Genomic DNA, 25,413 nt, shown 5'->3' on the forward strand with positions numbered 1-25,413 from the left:
CTTATAATACTGAGTGGAACCCTTGCACCTATTTATCGATGACAGTATTAAGAAAATACTGTACTCTTGCCTGGCCAATCATGTGCTATTTTATATCATTCATCGCTAGTCACACATCACGCTGCTCACCTCACACTGTGGTGTGGGCAATCTGCAATTCCGGCTCTTCATTAGGTGATGGTGGTGTAATGCCATTTACCGTACCTTTAGCAAATTGAAGTAGATATATGGTACCATATCTCTAGTCACGGCATACAAAAATTAAATGTAAATATGAAATATCTGACACTCACTGAAATTATCAAATACAAAATTGAAGGAGCTTCCTGTTTAGGGTAAAACAATTGCTCAATTCTATTCCTAATTTTGAATATTAAAAATTGTGTAGTCTTTACCTTAACATCTAAGACCTTGCTGCCTAAAACCTCTTTTAGATACATGATCAGTGAGTCTGTTGATTCCACAGACAAACCTCCATCTTCTAGAGATAAAAAATTGCAATAAATCCTCATTTAATGTCCCAGATTTTACACATACTTATAAAAAACAAAATACATATTCACATGTACTGCAACATTAAATTCCACAAAGTCCATTTTTTACTTTGACACATTAAAACAAAATACACATAGAGCAAAATATTAGGAAAGTCTTTTAATAGTGAGGTTGGAAATATCCCTATAAACTGGCAAAGTGTTTTCTACAAAGAAATCATTGATTATTATCAATTAATTTTTGTCAACATCATTGAATTGAGGTCCATGCTATTGACTTAGTTTTCAAATATTTTGTAATAATCATGAGTTTTTTTACCTATATTTGTTGAAAGTTTACTTTTAACAAAATGAAAGACTAATTAAAGAGTAATTAATTACCTTGCTTTTCATCTGTTTCTGTGTTGGATCTGGCAAGCAATTCATTCTCAGCAGAGGTTAACACTTTCTTGTCAAACTCTCTCAGCTGCAGCATAACCAGTTCATCATACTCATCAAAGCAAAACAGAACTTCCATACCAAGTGACTTCATTCCCTGGTAGTATGGTGAGCTTTCTGCTAGCTCTCGACTGAAATCACAACATTACGGTAAATAGAAGAAAGGATAAAAATCCACCAAATTACTGTATACCGGTAATTAAAACCCAATATATCTGATGTACTACTTTTCCAACTATGTACCTAAGACACAGTATGATATCCATGATTTTCACTGTTCCCTACTCCGCACAAAATCATTACTATTGCTAGACAACCTGGCAACATTAATGGATAACTGGGAATTTAAAAATTTAAAGGAAATAAAAAAACAAATAAATATTTTGATATTCAGCTTCCACACAGAAATAGCAGTGTTCCCAATTTTCAAAAAAACATATAATCTGATTGGGTGGCATCTCTTTTCAAAATTATATTTAAAAAATCATGCTAAATGAAATAATATTCACTGCCATAAAAAAATATCTGTATATTAACAATATGTAGTGAATATTATGCGATGTTCATAAAATCGCTGACTGAAAAGTTAATGCAAAGTCAGTGTTATTGAAAATAAATAAAGAGAATTTGCACCATTCATTATACTTCATCCTCTCTCGGCTTGAGATCTATTGGCGTTTCCCATCTGTCTTTTAAAGAAACACTTATTCCACAATACATATAACCGCAAACCCATTCTGTGCATTATAATTAATGTTTAGAAAGTTATGAGTTATTTTTAATCTTTTTCTCTAGATGTCCATGACCATTGTTATGTTAATGCTTGTCTGAAATTGTTATTTTCTATTTTTATAAGCATATAAATAAATTAAATGAACACAGTGCCAGATGATGATGGAAGGATAATGAGATATTACTTTGGAGCAGTGAGGAAGTAAATGCTCCTCTGGCCTGCTTTCATGCGGCTGCAGTAGTCCTGGAGGCTGCATCTTACCCCGGCATCCAAATTACTAGATTCATAACGAAGCAGTTTCGCAATCTCTTCCTGAAAAAACATAATACAGGTGTGAAAATCAGCAACAGAAACAACAAGGAAAACAACAACAGAAAAAACACCAACAACTGCAATATAATATCCAGATCTAGTAAACAGTAGTACAGTATGCCATCTACTTAATAATCAGTTGTCTGTTAAGTGAGACTGTGTTGCACAGATCACCAAAAAAAATCAAAAGAATGAGGATGATGATGAGGAGGGTGATGATAGTGAAGATGATAATCAAGGATAATGATGATGGCGATGAGGATGGTAAACGATGATAGTGATGATGATGAGGATTATTACGATGAATATGATGATGATGACCATTGACTATGATGATGATGATAGTGGAGATGACGATGACGATGTTAATGAGGATGATGATGATAATGTTCATGATGAGAAGGATTATGATGGTGATGAAGATGGTAGTGATGGTAGTGGTGATGATGATCATGATGAGGAGGATCATGATAGTGGTGGTGGTGGTGATGATAGTGATGAGGATGGTGATGATGGCAGTGATGAGGATGGTGATGATGGTAGTGGTGAGGATGAATAAGGATGATCATGATGAGGAGGATCATGATAGTGGTGGTGGTGATGATGGTAGTGATGAGGATGGTGATGATGGCAGTGATAAGGATGGTGATGATGGCAGTGATGAGGATGGTGATGATGGTAGTGGTGAGGATGAATAAGGATGATCATGATAAAGATGATGATGATGATAGTGGAGATGTTAAGGATGAGGATGGTGATGATGATATTCATGAAGAGGATTATGATGGTGATGATAAGGGTGGTGATGAGGATGGTTGTAATGAGGATGGTGGTGATGATCGTTGATGATGATAATGACGATGAGGACGGTAATTGTGAAGAAGAAGCCGATATCATGTTGAATGTAATACAGATGAGATTAAAAATTTTGATCATTTATGATACATGACATTGCAAGACATGATTAAGCAAAAAAAAAAAATGTCGTGTTGCCCTTCGCGACCGACCGCAATTTTTCCCAAAATATCGGGTTGGCATTTAAAAAAAAATTTTTTTCAAATTTTGTTCAAGTACAAATTTGAGAAATACCTTCCGAAATTAAAATTTAGAACATAAAATATAAAACAGACATGTATTTTTATCAAAATCGGGCCATATTACAGTATATGTATGCGTAAAATCGGTAAAATAGAAGGCATAATTTTGAGAACCGAGAGCGAAGACGATACATGCACACAACATCAGATCTCTGAGATGTCAAGCCACAATCAGATCTAGGCCTAGGCCTGAGCTAATCTATTCTTTACTACTACTGTACAACTAGTGGTTGCTTGAATAAAAAATCATATTCATTACCTTACGGTAGACTGGACAATAAATAAAAACAAGCATAATTCTAGCCATGGCTTTGAAACCGGAACATGGCTAGACATTTTCGGCTCCGTTACAGTTTTAGGCCAACCATAAACAAAATATTTTTCTCTTTTTTTTCTCAAAGTTTACTTCGATTGTATTACATAGAGGGCGCTTGGTTGGACAATTTCCATAGCTACAGTATGGTTTTGCTCGAACTGCCCATGCGCAATCGTGCGGATTGGATACACATTATTATTTTATGTTTCGAAGCCAAATAAATCTTCCTTTAAACTGACATATTTTTGTTAAATTTATTTCAATATACACTTGGTTAGTATTTATTCTGTCATTACATTGAATACTTTTTTTTGGCAAGCTTGCATTGTTTTATTGTGGTGCCTACCAGCTTTTTCCATTTAAGGGCAACACAACAATTTTTTTTTTGGCCTCTTTTTTTTTTTTTTTTTGCATACCTTTTCAATTTGATCGCCGGAAGAAACGATTCCTTCTCGTAAAAATGTTCCATAATCATCAAAAAAAGAATCATAACTTGATGGATGCTTAACAGAGTTGTCGACCAAGAATTTGACAATCCGAGCAGTCAGTACCCTATTCAATTTTCTGGTTTAAAAAAAAATAATCGTAATGTAACTTGAACTACATTGATAAAGAATACTGTTATTTTGGAAAAGTACAGCAAATAGCATTATGTACAACAATTTCCAGAATTGCTAGCAACATAGTATTGGCAAGTAGTATTGGAGGTGCTATTGAAAACATGGCACACATGCCAAATGAAATTTTAAAAAACCTGAACAAAATTATTACACTTACCTCAAGAGGGCGCTATCCTGTAAAATTTCACGGCTAAGATTCAGTGGTATATCCTCACTGTCAACGACACCTAAAAGAAAACAAATCATAATTAATGGATATATGCTGCTGGGTGTGTTAATCATTGACTACACACCTATACATTCTATTAATTTGATTGATTGAATACAGGTCACATGGGATGAAAATGACTACAATGTTTGATGAGTGACTATTTAACAATTACAACTCTAAATTGAAATCTTATTTTTTTCCTGATAATTTTTGCACTTGGATCTCATTTTGTCACTGTTCTGGCTGTTGCTGATTTTTTTTTTTTTTTTTCTAATTGAATCCTTATCTTTTTTACATTTATTTGATTATTTATTTATTCATTTTTCTCCGGTGGTAAGACGGCTCTCTAGAGGTGCTTGTTCACCTGTTCTGTTCTTGCCTTATAAGTTGAATAAAAAAAATTGTTGAATAGTACTTTTCAGCTCTCAAACGACAACATTCTCAAGTGCAGCATGAGAGAACGCGACCTAAGTCTCCCACGACCACACCCCATGACTGGTCCATCAAGTCATTACGACTTGTTCCAGGAAAGTGGCTGGTGCTGGGCCCATTTGTGCTCTTGAGTGAAGGTTTTGTCTGCATTTTTGAATGAATGTGTTACAAATTTAACAAAATATTAAAACTTGTGTCGCGCCAATTCTAACCTTATCATATTTTAAAGCATGTACCTGTAATAAAACGCAGCCACTTTGGGAGAATGTTGTCTGCCTTTGACTGTATCAAAACCTTCCTGCAATAAAGGGCAATTCCACTTTTATAGTCCTGACTGTATTCCCACATTGCTGGTGGCCTTTCTGGGATGTAAAAAACACTTTGAATATTGATGGGAGAGATGTGTATAAGAGACAGCTTGATGGATGCTTAACAGAGTTGTCGACCAAGAATTTGACAATCCGAGCAGTCAGTACCCTATTCAATTTTCTGGTTTAAAAAAAAATAATCGTAATGTAACTTGAACTACATTGATAAAGAATACTGTTATTTTGGAAAAGTACAGCAAATAGCATTATGTACAACAATTTCCAGAATTGCTAGCAACATAGTATTGGCAAGTAGTATTGGAGGTGCTATTGAAAACATTTTTTCAGGATGGCACACATGCCAAATGAAATTTTTAAAAACCTGAACAAAATGATTACACTTACCTCAAGAGGGCGCTATCCTGTAAAATTTCACGGCTAAGATTCAGTGGTATATCCTCACTGTCAACGACACCTAAAGAAAACAAATAATTGGAAATCCCAGGAAAGTGTTATGCTTGTTGATGATTTCTAGATATCAAACAACAAAACAAATTTAAACATATAAAGAATATTTGACTATGCTAAAGGATCGATAGAGCAATATACAACAGATAATTTTATTTAAATTACAATTTTCCTCAAAGAAGATCTTGTCATGCTAAGCTTGAATACAATATTAATTAGTATTATGCTCGACAAAGCATATACGCCATTATTCAAAACACATTATTTTGTGAATAAACTTGAACTGAGCCACATTTCATGAGACATTAAAAAAGGATTTTGAATAAAGATAAAGTGAAAAAATTGTTAAGGAATAAAGCTGAATGTTCAATCTTTGTGAACACACCGTTCTCGTGTGCCACTGTTTTAAAAGTGTAGATTAAAATAAAGATTATTATTATTATTATTATAATTTGGTAATTTTTGATTTGAATATTAAGCTCACCTTTGACATCATTTTCAACAGAATATTTCCAGCAATCACTCTTGAGTTTGACAACAATCTTTGTCCCAAGCTCCACTCCAGTGGCTTCAGTGATTGAATATTTTCCACTACTGAAATCATAAGAATAATAATGCATGTAAGAACAATCTGCCTATTAAAAAATAAAATATCTTAGGAAATATATTAAAAAGCAAAATCAAACATTGTTAGTATTAAGTTTTATTTTTTCTTTTCTTTTGTTTTTGTGACCTAAATATCACATAAAATGTAATAATGATGTTAACTTACTTTATACTATCTAATGAAGCTATTCAATATAATTAAACACTGATTGCTAAATGTAACATTTTATAAATCAGTGTTTAATGATTGCTAAATGTAACATACCCATCTGATGACCATTTGTAACCTTTTGTCGGTTGTTCGTGAGATCTTGTAAAGACATCTACAGATTCACCAACCATAAAAGTTGAATAGAATCCAACGCCAAACTGCCCGATGATGTCACTTGCATATGATTTGCTCTCAACCTTTTCTAAAAATGACTAAAATTAAACAAATGGTTTAGATACACAAGTGATAGGCAGAGCCACCTAGAACATCACACAGGGTCAGGATAAAATTCAGGATAGGGTAATTTTTACAAAAAATGTATTACAGATGTCAATTTTGAAGTAAATTTAAAAATGATTACCTTAGAGCCTGACATTGCAATTGTTCCAAGGTTTTGAATCAAGTCTTCTTTTGTCATTCCAACACCTGTATCCTGCAAAATGTAGTCCAGTGATAAGAGAGCAAGTTAGGTATTTTTTTGTTACAGGAAAGAGACAGGTTTTGAAACTGTTTTGAATTAATACATACAGGCCAACACTGAAGAATAAACAATCAGGATATTTCCATTGTCAGCAAGGGTGGGGCAAGTGTAAGGGCGGTGAAGCACTAGCTCTCAAAATATGGTAATTTTTAGCTATTTGAGCCTAATATTTTTGCTTCAAAAACATTTTTTTATTTTTTTCTATTTTGTGGGGGACGGGGAATTAACATCCCCCTATATACTCCACATCCCAACATCAGGGTCTGTGTGAATATAAATTTTAGGAAGTTTCCACATACCTGGATAGTGAAGGTCCCAGCATCAGAGTCAGTATGAATATGAATTTCAAGTGGTGTTTGACTTTCAACTTGTTCATTACTGGTCAGTTGTAAGTATCGTAGCTTTTGAAGGGCATCACTGGCATTTGAAATAATTTCTCTAATGAAAACCTGTAAGAAATATAAAAAACTAAGAAAAAAATGTACATTCATGAACAATAAAAAGAAATAAAACTTCAAATTGAGGACCAAAAAATATGTTGACAATAAAATAAAGTTACAACTAGATCTGGAAAATATGTAAGATCAACCAAGAAATATCTACATAACATCTAAGTGTGAAATGTACATTTTAGGGACAGTATACATAGTAACAACTTAAAATCTATTTCTATAAAGTTTTCAATGGTAAAAATAAGGCAACCTCTGACCTCTTTCTCTGAATACAGTGACTGAGCCACTATCTTAAGAAGCATCTTTGTCTCTGATCGAAATTCATGATTTTCAGTTTCACCTTTGGAAATGAAGAAATAATAAATAATAATGACTTGATTATTTGAAAACGGAACACTTACTCACAAATTAAATGTGTTTTTCACAAGGCTGTTTTAAAAGTAAATCAATCAAAGGAATTTCTACATGGATCCTACTAAACACCACACATCGTTCATCTCTAATACACCGATGTGTCAGCAAAAACGACCATGACATTCATAGTCTACGTTTCATATTGAGAGAGTATTCTAAAAATAAAAAAAGGTAGGTAATGAACCGAAGTATTCTATATAAAAAAAGAAAAAAAACCAGTATTTAAAACTGTAGTATATTTAATAATGTATTAATGTTAGATAGACAGGTTTTTTGTTAAATTTATAATAAAATTCTGTTAAGAAAGTTCAGAATTCATGAATTAATTTATTGCTTGTACATTTGTTGGTTTAAAAAAAAATTCAGTGTACTGCAAAGGAATAATTTAAAGAAGAGTGCATTAATATAAAATAGATTGAAATTGAATAGATTCAGAAGATTTAAGTTCATTAGCTTCCATGTGGTATTATCCTGAATATTTTAAAATAAGTCAATAATGTAGTGCATGTAGCCTATATAAGGTAATGGTTAAACATGTTTCTGCCGACACCAATGCGTTATCTACACAATTAAAGCCCCATTCCTGGAGCCAAAATATAAGTATTCATTATCTACACAATTAAAGCCCCATTCCTGGAGCCAAAATATAAGTATTCATTATCTACACACTTAAAGCCCCATTCCCAGAAAAAAAATCTGATTTTTATATACTGTATGTTTTATAAATATAATACAAAATTGCTAGTTTAACTGAATTTAGACATTCCTAAAACTGACAAAAATGTAAAATAAGACTGACATTTGATTTTTTTTTTGTGTTTCACACAAAAAAATTATGAGGATGAATTGTTATATTTGATTTTGTGATAGGTCTATAAAGAAATATATCATTATGCATGATTACATTTGTAATAAATGAAGTTAATATTAAGTTTTTACATATTACTAAAATACATACTTCAGAAGAACTGTGGCGAAACCTGTAAGAAAATCATCGATTTTAACCATAATTTGTACAACTATTTAAATATGAGTTTGTTTTTACTGATTATTCAAAGTCATTTTCTACTCTCGTGTGATAATATTTTAATAATTTTTCCATCCATGTGGACTGGTGTAGTGTTCAGTAGGACGTTTCTATACAACACAAATAACAATTGTTGAGTAAAGATGTAGTAAAGTAAGTGTCTTGTCAATTAAAATTGTGTACCAGGTAGTTCCAAAAATACATAGCCCAGGTAGTACCTTTAAGTTCCTCTGTGTCAGTTTTGTCACCAGCAGCTGTAGCACTTGAACAGAACAGTCTAAAATTACTGGCATCAGGCGTAGGCCTACTTGTATATTTCTGCAAATGCCTTAGTCTACTGCTTGAAGAAACACAAAAACCTGAAAATTAAAACAAAGAAACATTTTGTTTAATTCTATGATGACTTATGATGAGTATTATTGCCTAGGCCTAGTCTCTAGGACTAGAGTGTCTAGCCTGCCTCTGGGACTCCTTCTTGAGTGGAGAGAGGGGAATTGTATCTAAGCTTCACTAGAAAATGTTTTTGTCCCTTTTATAGAAAAAAAAACACCCCCAAAAAAACAAATAAACTAACAAAACAAAACAAAAAACCCATGGGGACAGAGGCTTAGGCCTATAAGCACGTGGCCTAGCATATATTATATGGTTGATATTGGCCCCTGGCTGTGACATCCAGCAAGGCCTCTCAGACTAGGCCTACTAGGCTATTGCTAGGCCTATCTACTAGCCTCCTAGCCTACATTAAATTGTCACCTTACCAGAATTAATGTTGAACTTTGATTCGTCATTCAGAATATAAATAGATCGTATAAAATGCCGTGAATTTTTAAGTGTATATAAAGTATGGAAACAACTTGATTGTTTACAAAATAAAAGTGGGGTACGGAGCACATTTCCGTTCATGAAGGCTGACATTTTGTTTTTGTTGCATTAATCGATCTTCAGTGAAACCCATAGGGCGCCACCTACAGTATTAAGATGAAAATTCGAGAAATACAGTACTGTACACGACAATATATTATTTTTATTTTTTATATTTTTCAAACCTACCTTCAACCTTTCTCTCGTGTCACGACGTAATACATTCGCGTTTATTCGTTTAATTACCATGTGTAGGCTTATGTTATATTATGTTGTTTTTTTTTCTGGATAGGAAGCAGTCACCAAGTCAGTTCGCATATGTTAGTTGTGAAAGTTTTCTTTGTCTTTTACTACAGTAAATCCTTGCATATGAGCCACTGTAATTCTCCAATGAGAAGAGGGTCAGGAATAAGCACTTTACACACACGCAGTCCCACAAATGCTTATATACGTCATGAACAGAAATAAACTTTCAGATCATATAAACTGTTTTTTATGAGCATTTATTGATAGCAATGCCGCACAGTATGTATTATTCATAGCAATGCCGCACAGTATATATATTGATAGCAATGCCGCACAGTATATATATTGATAGCAATGCTGAACAGTATATATATTGATAGCAATGCTGCACAGTATATTATTCAATCCCTTCTTATTCATAAATCACACTCACACGTAATAGCTGCCATTATCAGAAAATATCCATTTTTCTTTCTTAATACAACACATATTTGAAGGTACATGGTTCAGCTGTTTAAACTTCAACATATTATAATTATCATTAACAATAAAGGCTTTTTATTTAGCCATTAATAATAATAATGTACATAATGTTGCCATCACTAGAATTATTATTATTATTATTGTTGTTGTTATTTATTACAACTTCATTAAAACTCTGACCACTAAATTATTTAGCTTAGTTGGGCTTCTGTACACAAGAACACATAAATAATACAGCTTCAACTTCTATAAGCTAATTAAACTAAATCTATTTATAAAAAATAACTACTACAACCCTTCCAAAAATAACATTACTGTACCTACCAGTAACCTATTTGTAAAAAAAAATATGCAAGAATACCCATTATCTTAGCCATTAAAGACTTTAAGGGTCAAGGCTCACATATGGTACTAGGAAGGGGATGGTGGGGGGAGGGGGTTATAAACACCATAACCAATTTACTGTGAAAATCAGTTGAATTTTCCCATACTTGGGCATGATGTCATATCACATCAATATGTGGGAATGATGTCATATCACATCAATATGTGGGCATGATGTCATATCACATCAATATGTGGGAATGATGTCATATCACATCACTATGTGGGCATGATGTCATATCACATCAATATGTGGGAATGATGTCATATCACATCAATATGTGGGAATGATGTCATATCACATCAATATGTGGGCATGATGTCATATCACATCAATATGTGGGAATTATATCATATCACATCAATAAGTGGGCATGTCATATCACATCAATACGTGGGAATGTCATATCACATCAATATGTGGGCATGATGTCATATCACATCCATAGTATTTGTCACTGCAAAAAGCATGATAGAATCTAAAAGTTAAACAAATGAATATCAAAATATGTATGAACAGCTCCTCCCTGATGATGAAACCCAAAGTGGCGGATCCAGGAATTTGAAACAGAAGAGGCCCAGGCTGGAACTTTGACAGATGGAGGGTCTGGCATTTGGGCTGAGATAAGAACGATTGTGTCACCTCTAGGAGGATAGAAATGGCACTCTCAGACTTAAAATCTAACTTTCAGGTTTTTTCCAATTATTTACAATTTTGAAAGAATTAAGGGGCCTATGATGACTGAGCCCCCCTTGAATCCGCCACTGTTCCATGCTCATTAGAAACACTAATTAAACATTGATACTAAAATGATAACCTTAACATTATTAAATTAATTTTCATTTTTAAACTAAGTCATAATAATAATCAATATTATATTGAATGTTAATTTCTCAAAAGATTGTAAAACAATTATCTTAAACCATTGACTATTAATTATTTAAATAGATAGTATAATGGTTATCCTGACAGCTTATATTAAGCATCTTCATGATAAAATAAACCATATATATTTCAAAACATTTCTGATTAGGATTGCTTCTTAAAACATGCATATGTTTAAAAAGTAATAATACAGGCAAATCAACAATAAAATACTATTTTATGTACACTTCCAATGGAAAAGTATAATTTCATCTCTAACTAAAAAAAAATAATCATAAAACCAGGTATGACTAACTAGCACCAAGTATATTTAAGGATTAAAATTTAGCGAGGCCGGTTCTTGGTATCTGCAGTATTTAACCTTGGTCTTGGTAAGTCACCAAACATTTCTGTTCCATCATGAACACTGGCAGCCATGGCCCTCATACTTGCAACAATCCTGTCAGGGCCAGGCATTGGCACCTACAAATATCAAAACACAATCAATATTTATGATGCGCACAAAGTAAGGGAGGCACTACATGTAATGCAATAACATATATGTATAAATTACAGATATATTACATACGTTACAGATATGTTACAGAGTGTTACAGATTCTCTTTCATACCGAGAACTACTGTATATGAGACTGGAATCAAATCCGTAAGGAAATGACATCAATATTTGACAAAGAAAAGTTCAAGACCGCTATAATCGACCATCTGAGGAATCCATAGTACAAAAGCTACAGTGCCACCACCCCTCTTCGCTTTACTCCTTTAGGGGCGATGAGGAGTACCAATCCAGATCCAGAACAATATACGAAAGGGAAGAAATGCTGGTTCATTTTTAACAGTCTCATTCAATCATGGGCATTATGGGCAAAACAGAATACTCTAAAACCTCCAATAGAAGCACTGGTTCATTTTTAACAGTCTCATTCAATCATGGGCATTATGGGCAAAACAGAATACTCTAAAACCTCGAATAGAAGCTCTGGGCTTTTTTTTTTTTTTTTTTTTTCTAACTTTGAATGCTCTTTTTCGAGATGGACTTCTTTTTCAGGCTAATTTGCGAAGTAATAGGGGGGAGTGGCTTCTTTTCAAAATGCATGCTAAATTTTGGGAATTACTACTATAAAACAATAAATAGGGCCACTGAAACATCAATATGTAACATAGATTGTATATTATTTGCAATTAATTACCTACACATGGTATAAACCAAGCATGATTTTTATTTATTTTATTTCTTTGAAATTCATGTACAACTCATGTACTGTACTATCTCAAACAGAAGCTCAAGCTATTTTGAAAAGATGCCCATGCGCTTTGTTTTGAGATGGGCTTTTTTTTAAGGCTACTTTTGCAAACTAACAGATGGGCTCCTTCTCGAGATTAAATCCACTGGGCTTCTATTCAAGGTTTTATGGGGTATTTTTTGGTAAAAGCTAATAAATGAGCTTGAACTAGAAAGCATAAGTGTTTGGAACAGTTACCTTGTCATCAAACTCCTCGAATGGATGTTTTTCTTTACCCCATGTTGGCATTGAAATCGGTACAGAAGTAGCATACTGATGTTCAATTCTATTGATGACAGGTGGCTGGTCCATCACCTCATCCAACAGAGAGTTATCTGAGCAATAAACATGATTGAATATATTTTAAAAAGAATGAGAGCAGCATATTAAGTTGGCTTAACTTATGGTAACCACTGGGTGTGTACTAAACCGAGTGAGGGCAGCAAAGCTCTGTTGGCTCAACTTAAGGTAGCCACTGTGAATGCACTGAACCATGTAGCAAAGCTTTACTGCATGAATCAGCTTGTGGTAGCCGCAGTGTGTGCACTGAACCGTGTGAGAGAGCAGCAAAGCTCTATTCCACGGATCAGCTTGTGGTAGCCACCGTGAATGCACTGAACCGTGTGAGAGAGCAGCAAAGCTCTATTGCACAGATCAGCTTGTGGTAACCACTGTGTGTGCATTGAACTGTGTGAGAGAGCAGCAAAGCTCTGTTGCACGAATCAGTTTGTGGTAGCCGCTGTGTGTGCATTGAACTGTGTGAGAGAGCAGCAAAGCTCTATTGCACGGATCAGCTTGTGGTAGCCGCTGTGTGTGCACTGAACCGTGTGAGAGAGCAGCAAAGCTCTTTTGCACGGATCAGCTTGTGGTAGCCGCTGTATGTGCACTGAACCATGTGAGGGTGCAGTGTAGTTTAGTTGGCTCAACTTATTGTAGCTGCTGTGTGTGCATTGAACCGTGTGAGAGAGCAGCAAAGCTCTTTTGCACGGATCAGCTTGTGGTAGCCGCTGTATGTGCACTGAACCATGTGAGGGTGCAGTGTAGTTTAGTTGGCTCAACTTATTGTAGCCGCTGTGTGTGCACTGAACCGTGTGAGAGAGCAGCAAAGCTCTATTGGATGAACTTGTGGCAGGCGCTGTGTGTGTACTGAAACATGTGAGGGAGGTTAACCATCTAGAAAAACTGGCAAAGTTACGGCCAATTTGATGGCTTGCTTGATGGGGCTTCAAAACTCCTCTGAACGAATTATAACATAATAACGCTGATCTCACATCACACCTGTTCTGCAAGACATCTGCTTGCTTCCCATTGATTCCCGCATTAAGTTTAAAATCTTGCTACTTACTTTTAAAGCATTCTGTTAAAGCAACCTATCTATATTTATCAGCTTACCAATATTTATGTTCCTGGACGCACTCTAAGATCATCTGATAATTTTTTGCACTCCGTTCCCCGCACATCCTTAAAAACTATAGACTATAAATCTTTTTCTTTTGCTGCACCTAGACTTTGGAATTCATTCTTCTGTTGCTTCATTTAAAAAGTTACTTAAAACTCACCTTTGCCATCATTAATGTGCACAGCGCCTTGATAATGCACCTCGGCCGTTTAATTGACGCTTTACAAATTCTTAGATTATTATTATTATTAAGTCTAGCACAGCTGCTTAAATTTACCACCCAAAACAATGTACTGGGAATAAGTCTTTTCTTGTGGATTATCCTTGGTGTTTTTACACCAAAGAAATCTAATCCACTAATTGAGGATGAAGTGGTCCCTCATTTATTTAATGAGTGTTTTTTGTTAATTGCTGACGAGTAACTTACCATCAACACTGCTGTCATCTTCCGATTCAAAAAAAGGTTCACACTCTTCACTGAATCCTTCTAAATCAAAAAGAGCTGTAACAAATAATAAACAAACATTATTGCAAGTCATTACATTTCTCTTTATATTACTTTGAACACTACTATTCTTGCTATTGGATCTCCCATGACAAACACATGACTATCAATTTTATCACTTTTAATTTACATTTATAAATATATCATTATGCATGATTACATTTGTAATAAATGAAGTTAATATAAGTTTTTACATATTACTAAAATACATAATAGAAAAACTTCTTTTATCATAACTATTGTTTGAGTTCATATTCAAGTGGAAATAGTAATGTAGAGATTATACATACTATCATCTTTTGCAGCTCTACTCTTTTTTGGAGCATGCTGCCTATTTTTAGATTTCTCCAGACTGACGCCCCTGGTGTTCTGAAGGAGAAATAGAGTTATGCTGTAATGTCCCGTCACACAAAACCATATACTGTAAAACCTCAAATTGAAGCCCAATGGGCTTAATCTTGAGAAGAAGCCTATCTCGAATTGAAGCCCCCTCTTTAGTTTGCAAAATTAGCCTCGACAAGACGTCCAGGGCTTCTTTTCAAGATAGATAGACTTCTGTCGGAAATAGTACAGTACATACTCTGTGCATTAATTTAAAAATACAAAATAAATAATCTTGGTTTATACAGTAGTTTAGGTGATTTAATGCCAGTTAATGCCCTCTATGATACAGATTGATGTTACAGTGGCCTTATTTATTGTTTTACAGTACAAATCCACAAAATTTACAGCATTCATTTTGAAATGAAGCCCCCAAGCCCCCTCTTTACTTGGCAAAAGTAGCCTAAAAAAGAAGCCCATCTCGAAAAGAAGCACATCCAAAGTTTGCAAAAAAAAAAGAAGCACCCTAGGGCTTCAATTTAAGACCTTTCAATCATAGACGTTTATAACTTGAAAAAAGTCAAAGGTCTACAACCAAAAGATCTTGTTGATACATGCTATTTGGTTTTCCTAAACCATTTTATGAATAACTTGCAGAAAGACAATCTAATCTTATCCTATATTGAACTGGTCCAAGTTCAATGACCTGTTATTCATAGACCTTCAGAACTGAAACAAAGCTTGCATACGTGTACATTGTGGTCTGTATCTCACTAAAGCTGTATTCATAAGAACTAGTAATAAAACTAGATTCATACCGATCTGATACTTGATGAGGGAGGAACCTGCTGCACTGGTGATTTGGTCAACTGTCCATCAAATCTACTACGTGTAGAAGGATTTACTGTAAAAAGAACATAACAAATGTACACATACATTTTTATATTTTAAATTGTATGTAACTGTCCATCAAATCTACTACGTGTAGAAGGATTTACTGTAAAGAGAACATCACAAATGTAGAAATACATTTTTATATCTTAAATTTTATGTTGAAGACCAATTTTTATAACTGTAAATAAGTATTTATATATAACTAATAATATTTGATAAAGAATTGCCGGGCAATTGTACATTTTAATATCATAATCAATAATATTTTGGTGCACTTGTTTTTAAAGTATTGTACAAGTTTTTACTTCAGTCTGCTGTTTGTTTAATATCTTTTATTGATATTCTGTCAACAAAACAAATTTCTGCATGGACAATAAAGATTTTTGTATTCTGCTGTCTGTATTCAGGCAGTTTGAAACATTTAATCAAGGTCATTTGTAACGCCTCTTCAGAGTTTGTTTGATACTTACAGTTTGATGTCGAACTCAACGCTTAACCCCATGGTTTGATAATACAGTTTAGATAATTGACTCAGAACTTACCTCTGATTGACGTTGACTTGGAGCTACTTGAATTGCATGTAGGGATACTACCTTCAATCATGGCATCAGACAAAGAATTTACTAGATTCCTCTCTTCTATTTCCAGCAACAATCTAGAAAAAAAAATTATCAACATAACAGGGGTCCCAAGTCTCTTGAAGGTCGCAGGAGTAACGGCCTGTCTAGGAGTCTAGAAGTGGAGTGGTTGAGGGGGCGAATGGGAATGATAGGTTGGGGGGGGGGGGAGGGCGCACTAGGGGGGGGGGGGAGGGCGCACTAGTTCACAAAATAACGTAGTTTGAAGTGATTTTTAACCACTTGAGAATGATTTTTGGAAAAGTCGACTGGGCCTCCAAGTATTTTTTGGTGGAGTGCGCATTTTAAGATCTTTCTACTACACCGTACTACCATGCACAGCACAGTTAAAGTAGATGTGTTAAGGAAGCTCAATTAAACAAATCTTCTGGAAGAGGCTTCTTCAAACTAGGAACCCCTGACATAAGTATGAGTGGCATTGGAACCAGTATAAATCATCATACAATCATACATTTCCATCATGGAAATTTAAATACAGTTGAAACTCTGGTTAAATAACCATTTTTTCTGGTTGCTAGATGCCTGGAATTGCATTTTGCCAATCTTTGAAAAACAATTTTAAATGCACAGTATTCTCCCAAAGCTTTTTTAGCTGTGAACTTTACCAGTAAAAACAACTGGCTAACAAGTAAAAATTTTGAGTTTGTAAATTAAAAAAACTAGTGATTAGGCGTAGGTAGTCTAGGCTGGCCCTCGTTCAATAAATTAACATCATTCCAGTCTATGCCTAGGCTATGAATATGTGTTATTGTATCTTCAAGTTCAAAAGGAGTAACGTCTCGCACTCCGCGCATTGCTGAATTTTTATGGACCAATTTACTAGTAAACATTTTTCGATTGGAAGAACACTGGAGCATAATGCAATCTGTCAAGAAAATATAAAAATTTGAAAAAAAAAAAAAAGGTTGAAGGGTGAGTACCTGGTGAAAATATCTGGAAACTGTCAAAACAGGAAAATCAAGTGGAAACTAGACAGTGGACTACTTACTATGAAAGTTTCATTGACTTCAATTTAAAGTGTTAATTTCTAGGTATGGTAGGTAATAGCACAACTGGTGTCAGCTGTAAACAAGAGTTGTTTTCAATTGTGTTTATTCCAATTAGGCCTGATATCATCTGATTGAGTCACGAGTTGCACAAAAGCAATTACAAATGAACTTTGGACTTTATTTACCCAGACTGGATATCTATCTGAGCTCTGCATCCCATGTCCGGGTACAGCATAGACATTATGTAAAGTGTAAATATAGTTAGTAATTTGGTTGGCTTACTACTTCAGAAAAAGAAATGTCAACAATAGTAACTATAAATAATTGCTCCACAGTAGTATCATAGCCCTTTTTATTGTTTAATTCTACGAGGCTTTTTATTTTCTATAGGTAAGTCCAAATAGAAAAGGGCACTCCTCTACTGATGGCTCCATTGCTGTCCCCCACACACGTCAGTTCCATCTAAGGTTGGATTGGATTGGATTTATTCGGTGTAACCACCAAGGATAGCCCACGAAAGTCTAGAATAAGACTTATTTCCAGTGGGGTCCTTCTGGTGGTGATTGTACAGTACACCGGGAGACAATCCCCTACTCTTTTCTGAAGAGTGTACTGCATTCTTTAACGTGCACAAGAGCCATAGATGCACAGGGGACCAACGGCTTAAAGGTCTCATCCGAAAGATGGTGCGCTATTGTAACTTGTATTTCAGCCCTCTCGCTCCACAGTTCAGCGCAAACACAGTGGCTACCACCAGATTAGCCGACTGAGCTAAGCTGCTCTCTATGGTGGTGCGAGTATTAAGATTAGATTACAAACAAAATAAACAAAATGGGTTTTTTTTCTTGGTTTATGTGTATTGTAAATTGTATTTTTATATTTTATATTTATTTATTTATTTATTTTATTTATTTATTTATTTATATATTAGGAAGCTAAGAAGAGGGAGATTATTAACTGTGAATGGATCGGCCTAGCCTATCGCTACAGGAAAACAAAAACTCTTGCTAGTGGTAACTTAATGCTTATATTTAATTACATAGCAGAGCATCCTCAAATACAAAGACATACCAACACACTGACCCCTGCTTATAACACTAACAAAAACATATTAAACTATAATATTGTATGTATCTCACCCAACCATTAGGTTTTTGTCCCTGTAAGCTCGCTTCTGAATGTCGGCATAGCTTGCCTGCTGCTCTTCTGTGTATTTCCTGTAAGGAGCCAAAATGGAAGTATTCGTTATCTACACAATTAAAGCCCCATTCCTGGAGCCAAAATATAAGTATTCATTATCTACACAATTAAAGCCCCATTCCTGGAGCCAAAATATAAGTATTCATTATCTACACACTTAAAGCCCCATTCCCAGAAAAAAATCTGATTTTTATATACTGTATGTTTTATAAATATAATACAAAATTGCTAGTTTAACTGAATTTAGACATTCCTAAAACTGACAAAAATGTAAAATAAGACTGACATTTGATTTTTTTTTTTTGTGTTTCACACAAAAAAATTATGAGGATGAATTGTTTATGTTTGATTTTGCGATAGGTCTATAAAGAAATATAGCAGGTGCCGGAAAAATTAGCCTATCCAAGACTGCTACATAAAAACGGCCGACATGATATTTTCTGTTGCTAGTATTGTGAAATATAATATTTCATAGGAATTATTTCAAATTTGTTAAAGTCAGGCTCCGGAGGGAAAAAAAATTTTGATATGTTGTAGAACTGATTTTTCTAAGACAGAAAAAAGTTGTTTGATGAAAAACTGGGGAACGGTGAATGAGATACAGATTTTTTAATATTTAAAAACTGGGGGGTAAAGGGGCGTAACTGCCCATTTTTACACCTTATTCCCCCAGTTTTGAAAAAAAATGATCCTGACCGATATTTTGACAATTAAACAAACATATCTCAGGCCTACTCGATCGACCACATGTGTGCGAGATGCGAAGTACAAAAACAAATCTCTTCAGAAAGGGCGCACTTTACTGACTTAAGTATACATAAAAGCGAGAGCATTCCAGGGGATGCGATCTACAACCTCTGAATTTGCCTAGTAACGAAAAATCGAGAAAATGGTAATGGTAATGATATTCTGTATTACTCATTTTTTTTATTCTTTTGCTAAAACTAAAATTTATGCCAATCATTTTTCCATGGTTTATAATAATTAGAGTGATGCATGCGCTTTTTGTAAAAAAATCTTTTTTAGTGAAGTTTTGCTGGAAATGGGGCTTCAGGTTCAAGAACCAGATAGAAGATTAAGATTTAAAACTGGGTATAATTGCCCAGCTCTTCGGGTGCATTAGGACCAACCAAAATCTGTGCATCGGTAGGAATTTTTAGTGAAATTGTACACAGTAAAGCAGCACGATGATAGTAAGTACATATGCAGACACAACGTTCAGAATTGAAGAATTTAGCCTTTGTGTAAATTCCTTAAATATAATTTAGATCAGTTACAAGGTCAACTGTACAACTTAGTTCACATGCGATTTCGTTTCCTGAGGCTTACTCAAACAAAATAATTACTACAACTCAATATAAAATACTGTATCAATAATAATACTACTAATAAAAAACATACTTATAACCAGGAATTTCAGTGTAGATATAAAAAAAACTATCTACACTGAAACAATTTTTTTTCCCTCTTCTACTTAATACCACTGGTCCGAAAAGGTTTAAACTCCATATAACATAAATTTGAAGGACAGTTCATTTTTTGTCGGGGGAAAAATTACTATCACCCTAAAACTTTTTTACAATGATGATAAAATACAATATTGAAATTCTGAACAAATTTGCTTGTTTAGACAAAAAAACTGTTGTATGCCCATAATATAGTCATGATGTGCCTACATATGCAGGACTGGAAAAAACATATTTTTGTCCCTCCAACCATGAAAATTATCTTGATTATAGCTAAACAGTAGCACAAAAACAAACAGTAGTAAAAAAAGAAAATAAAATAAAAAATAAAAAATAAATTTCTAAGATGTCTCCGGGTTAAAGGTCAATGCCTCCAACTGCCAGTCGCACACTTTTTCAAGCCCTGTATATATGATCATGGTGTCATATCATCATACCATATTTAGTAATAGTATATCACATGTTTTTGTCAACTAGAATTTGATAGTCTGGACAGGGTCTAAACTTACCTTATTCTATCTTCCATCAGAATTTTTTCCTTCTTCATGTAATGCATAAGATTCTCCTGAAGTTCATTAACTGTAGTCTTCATTACATCATGTTGACTGGTAGTTGGATACACTGAAAGAAAATTAACATTAATAAACCTTAATAAACAAACATTTATACAAATACTAGAAGTCAACTGTATGTCCTCACTGATGTCATTAAACAAGAACTGGTCTAGAAATAGAAAATAAAAATAGATTCATGCAGGACAGGAAAGTCTAGAATAATTTTTAGGACACCACTCAACTTAAGCAATTCATTATGCATGTACTAAAAATTAATGAAATCTATAAAAAAAAAAAAAATAAGAAAAAATTAATGGAAGTACAGATGAGAAATTAATTTCTCTTTTTTTAAGCAGACATTAATAAAATCAGAGTAAAACTTACATAATGAAGTTGCACCATGTTTGTTAGTTTTTTCCGTCAGTAAAATGTGATATTGAGGGGAATAATCAGGTGACTGGTATAGCTCTTCAATGACTGTACTGTTACTCTGAGAAAAAATAGTTCCATCTGGCTTATAGGTAAATAAATTTTACAATTTTTTTTTTTTTACAAAAATAAAACAAAAATACGTTTCAGTCAAAGATAGTGGCAGGTAAATGTAAATTGTTTTTTTTTTTATTACTGTTATCATGATGTCATTTCCAAGACCCAATTGACCAGAAACAACAATCATTTATGAAAATTAACAAACTGTCTCTCATTATGTCTCTATATAAAAAACATCTAATAAGAACTGAACTCAATAGTTTTTAATTTAAAAAATACTTACAAGTAAAGTCAGGCTGACTAGTACTATGTCCTTAGCATTACTCGTTGCATACACACCAAGGTTACAGTTCTCACATTTGTGGACATGCCACTGACCTAACTTAAACTCTTGCACTAACTTTTCTTGTTGCTAAAAATACAGAATATGTGATGTGTAAGCAATCACTAAGCATTTTGCTAAATAATTCTCAATACTCTTATTGCATTTATAGTTTTTAGTAAATGTCAAACTATGAAATTTATTATATTTTTGCAAATGTACACAATTTATTTACTGAAAAATTAAATATAATATTTTTTGATTTTTTTTTCTGTCTTTGTTCATTTATTGGTGAATTTATTATGCATAAAGCAATTAATTAAACGCACATAAAATTTTATTTATCAATTAATTTATAATCTACACATTATTTTTTCAAAAAACCACATTACAGTAGCATCCCAAGTCTAGGGCAGTAGTGACATGGAAATTGTCCCAACGGGAGGAGTAAGAGGCCTGAAAGGCAGTGGTTGGGTCTTTGAGTGTAATGTGTGGTTGTTATGTCGTGGAAGACAAAGTTTAGACAGGAGGTCCAGGTTTCTCCCTGAAAATTTGTTTTTTTTATGCTTGGAAATGATGTTTAGGGAAGGGGGTTCTGCAGCCTTTGCCTCCAATACCTATAAGAAATGTTCAGAATTTTCAGACCTCTACACAAGGGAAGCCCACACCACATAAGCTCCACCATGGTTGGGGCAGAAATGAGAAAATGTAAAGAATATGGCACAGGTGCAGGGTACATGATTGCAACCTTCTTTTTTAGGTTTCATTTATTATGACCATTTTATAGAATAGAGAGTATATTCCACTCTAATACAGTTATGAAATGCATGACTCCTAACTCTCTGAATATGTCGTAAAACACAAACCTGAGATATACCAGCGAGGTCGAGCTGGACAAGAGCAACACCTTGCTCAAAGAACGGGTGCTGCAGATGCTCACTGCTAACATTAAACTTGCTGATATCCGCGGCTTCCCAATCGCTTCCCTTGAAATGTATACTAATGTTCAAACAAGGACAACACAAACGACCCATCTTCCATTTATCTGCAAATAAACGATGCAACATACTGGCCTCAGCAAAGGGGAAATGTCAGAGTTCAATGATTATCATCTTTTCAATGGAAGGTAGCAAAACATCTTTTGAGAACTTATTAAATAGAACAAATATCATACTAAAATATTAACAATAAACATGCCACAGAAATTGCGCAGCAAAGACCTCAACCTAAGTTCAGAGTGCACAATTGCAGCCGCTGCACCAATCCAGTCCTGCAATGAGCAGTGTGGAATAGAAATAAACTCCAACCACGCCATCTCCCCCACCACCACCCCCTCTGGCTGGACCGTACCTGTTCATTTGATTTGTTAAATTTTTATGCAGGGCCTAGCGCCTAGGCCGGCACTAATACAGTTTCACATCCAGCCCTGAAAACAGTTACCAAATTATTTATAAATTACAATTATTCAACACTAACATGTTCTTTGATGATTTGGTTTCATATAGGCCACTTATTATTCCACAATTATGGTCCCCAAATTAAGTTAATTAACCAATAATTAGGACGGTACTGTATATATCGATAGTAACACCCGATCGCTCAACACAATAAACTCTGCTCTGCTGCATCATGGTCAATGTCTGTCATATAATTTGTACCTAATTGTAATTTTTGTGAACAATTATTGCGGAAACTTTGTTGTATGTACTTTTGTAACTTGTATTGTTTTGTTTATTTTATTTATTTATTTATTTTTATTTCTTTATTTTTTTTATTTATTTTTTTTCAATTTACAAATTTTATTTTTTATTTTTTTGGTGTGTTTTGTAGTATTGTAATAATTAACTTACTTAATGAGAAACCATAATTATTGGATAATTAGTGGATTATTGGAAAGCCAAATCATCAAGGAATGTATATTAGTATTGAATAATTGTAAGTGTTAAATAATTAGTAATTAATTTTACGGCCGGATGCGAAACCGTATTAGCGCCCCTAAGCCAGGCCCTGCTAGGCCTACTAACTACAGTACTAAGTAGGCATGAAATGAATCATGATTTGATCAATCATTTATTAACTGTATCTTATTACTAAAGCTAGAGAATCAATACTAGTGTAGATAACATTGTAAAGAATGGAAAACCGTCTCGATTAGCCTAGAACGGAGCTAGGCCTAGGCTATACAGCTATGCCAGACAGTTTCTACTTCCTTCCTCTAGCCTAGGATTAGGGCCTACATACATACAGCTTACTTTGCTTCCTTCCTCCTCTTGCCTTGCTGCGATCGGACCACTTCAGGCCACCTGGAACGTGTAGAAGAACCCAACGCTGTTGGTTTTTATTACTGTACAAGGGGCAGTTCAAACAGGAATATAGATTTTTAACTGACAATTGACCACTACTGATTTTAGCCTAAAAAATAATGAGTGAATGATAAAAAAAAAGTAGGCCAGATTAAACGTCCACACGAACTCGAACGTGACCATCACGCGAAATGTGTACAAACTCGAGCGTGTACCAAAACTCGAACGTGAGTTGTTGTGCAGCGTGTGCGCATTCGCAATACTGCCACCCAATCAAATAAGAACAAAACAAAAATAAAAATATAACACGTTTTAATTAAATTAATTTATCATTAAAAAATCACAGTGTTCAATGATGTGGAACCGTTTTACTACAGAATACTTTTTCTGTCAGAATGTTATGGCATACGAACCGGAATCATGATAGGTGCGGGGATAGGTGGCATCACTATCTTCAGATCTTTATTAAGATATAGGCTTATACAGTATATTCACTTAGATACATATTGGAATTCATCTTCATGGGGTGTTTTTCGTAAAATATTATCGTTTAACTACGGTGGCTGCACTTTTACAATATATTTATTGGATTTTGCATCACTGTACACAATTAAGTACAGTATAACAAAATATCATTTGCGATATAGTTAACCGAAATGTCCACTGATTAATCTCAGATAAGAAAGTATAATACATACTCCAAGTATTGAAATACACGCCATCGTGTTGGGATTCAATATTTCGACATTAATTATGTCATCATCAGGAATGATATTCTAAAACGAATAACATTTTAAAATTTCGAAACATCCTGAAGCTAAACGTACTCTCCAACAACAAGAACCAATTTCGAAGCTCTGAGAACAACTTATCAACTTTTTATGTCAGATATTGTACCCTAACTTTCAATGATTTAAGGACATTTATTTTTTAAAAAATCACTATATAATCCGGTAGGCCTCATTGACAGAGATGGTTCCTCGTTCTGATTCAGTTGAAAACAATAAAAATACACATTTGGCAATTAATTTCTAGTCTACACTACTCATTTGTTTATCAAGGGCGTCGATCAGTTGTGGAAAATAAGGGGGGGGGGGGTGAAATTGCAAAAAAGGAAGTCTTGGGTAGTAGGAGGCCCAAACCTTGGTGGGGCAAAGGGGAAAGCCCCGGTAAGCTCAGGCGTCTATAATGTAAACTAAATACCATATACAGGTACTTTAGACTGGGTGCAGTAGGAAATTAGCGGGAAAGAAGTAAAGGAAAATTTATTTTTGGTTTTTCTGAATCAGTATATCATATAGTGTCTCAGAAAAAAAATCCCCATTCTTAGAGCTTGGGCAACTTTTTTTATAGCACTTTGAAATTTTGACATAAAATATCCTATTTTGGACTAATTAAGATGGGGGTAGGGGAAATAAATGCTATGTATATCAAATGTAACTTGAACTTGGCTAAATAGTTACTCTTCACTCTCGTAAAAAAAATTATTCGGAATGATGACGTCATCACAAAAAATTCCAAGATGGCTGCCATTTTGAAAGTAAAACATTTTTATAATGTAAAATTACCTT

The 25,413-nt window shown here is 34.2% G+C and overlaps 2 protein-coding genes across 3 annotated transcripts in view; both read right to left on the bottom strand.

Moving 5' to 3' along the window:
• The window catches only part of LOC117115808 (heat shock protein 75 kDa, mitochondrial-like), an 18,057-nt gene extending 8,487 nt beyond the window's left edge, over positions 1 to 9,570 (bottom strand). Inside the window, 16 exon segments of the mRNA XM_033259749.1 lie at positions 396 to 481; positions 876 to 1,063; positions 1,850 to 1,977; positions 3,807 to 3,954; positions 4,168 to 4,237; positions 4,890 to 5,054; positions 5,057 to 5,142; positions 5,367 to 5,443; positions 5,446 to 5,492; positions 5,914 to 6,023; positions 6,301 to 6,458; positions 6,608 to 6,679; positions 7,027 to 7,176; positions 7,437 to 7,519; positions 8,839 to 8,979; positions 9,379 to 9,570. Of these exon segments, the coding sequence (XP_033115640.1) occupies positions 396 to 481; positions 876 to 1,063; positions 1,850 to 1,977; positions 3,807 to 3,954; positions 4,168 to 4,237; positions 4,890 to 5,054; positions 5,057 to 5,142; positions 5,367 to 5,443; positions 5,446 to 5,492; positions 5,914 to 6,023; positions 6,301 to 6,458; positions 6,608 to 6,679; positions 7,027 to 7,176; positions 7,437 to 7,519; positions 8,839 to 8,979; positions 9,379 to 9,535 (1,866 nt within the window). The 5' untranslated portion in view covers positions 9,536 to 9,570.
• A 1,244-nt stretch (positions 9,571 to 10,814) lies between these two features.
• LOC117115803 lies at positions 10,815 to 24,057 on the bottom strand. Of its 2 annotated transcripts, none has more exons than XM_033259741.1 (12): positions 23,792 to 24,057; positions 22,406 to 22,584; positions 21,501 to 21,629; positions 21,113 to 21,218; positions 20,684 to 20,795; positions 18,648 to 18,725; positions 16,424 to 16,536; positions 15,806 to 15,891; positions 14,957 to 15,035; positions 14,589 to 14,663; positions 12,961 to 13,097; positions 10,815 to 11,942 (listed from the first exon to the last, which is right to left on the bottom strand). In XM_033259741.1, the coding sequence occupies exons 2-12, from the start codon at positions 22,571 to 22,573 to the stop codon at positions 11,805 to 11,807; spliced, it is 1,221 nt and encodes a 406-aa protein (XP_033115632.1). In that variant the 5' UTR covers positions 22,574 to 22,584; positions 23,792 to 24,057; the 3' UTR covers positions 10,815 to 11,804. The 2 variants fall into 2 exon arrangements, with proteins under 2 accessions (XP_033115632.1, XP_033115634.1); XM_033259743.1 differs by having other exon boundaries at positions 23,785 to 24,057.
• Between the last annotated feature and the right edge of the window lie 1,356 nt (positions 24,058 to 25,413).

This window comes from Anneissia japonica, unplaced genomic scaffold (genome assembly GCF_011630105.1).
Source record: "Anneissia japonica isolate Jap-2015-1 unplaced genomic scaffold, ASM1163010v1 scaffold287611_len363355_cov233, whole genome shotgun sequence".
Classification (NCBI taxonomy): domain Eukaryota; kingdom Metazoa; phylum Echinodermata; class Crinoidea; order Comatulida; family Comatulidae; genus Anneissia; species Anneissia japonica.

What these genes read in the sequence shown, in the direction of transcription:
- LOC117115803 (XM_033259741.1), bottom strand. Translation starts at nt 22,573, where the DNA reads ATGGGTCGTTTGTGTTGTCCTTGTTTGAACATTAGTATACATTTCAAG. An exon ending in GACAAAAACCTAATGGTTGG is followed by an intron (nt 16,537 to 18,647) that starts GTGAGATACATA and finishes TTTTTTTTCTAG; the next exon opens with ATTGTTGCTGGAAATAGAAG. An exon ending in TAGAGCTGCAAAAGATGATA is followed by an intron (nt 14,664 to 14,956) that starts GTATGTATAATC and finishes TATTTGTTACAG; the next exon opens with CTCTTTTTGATTTAGAAGGA.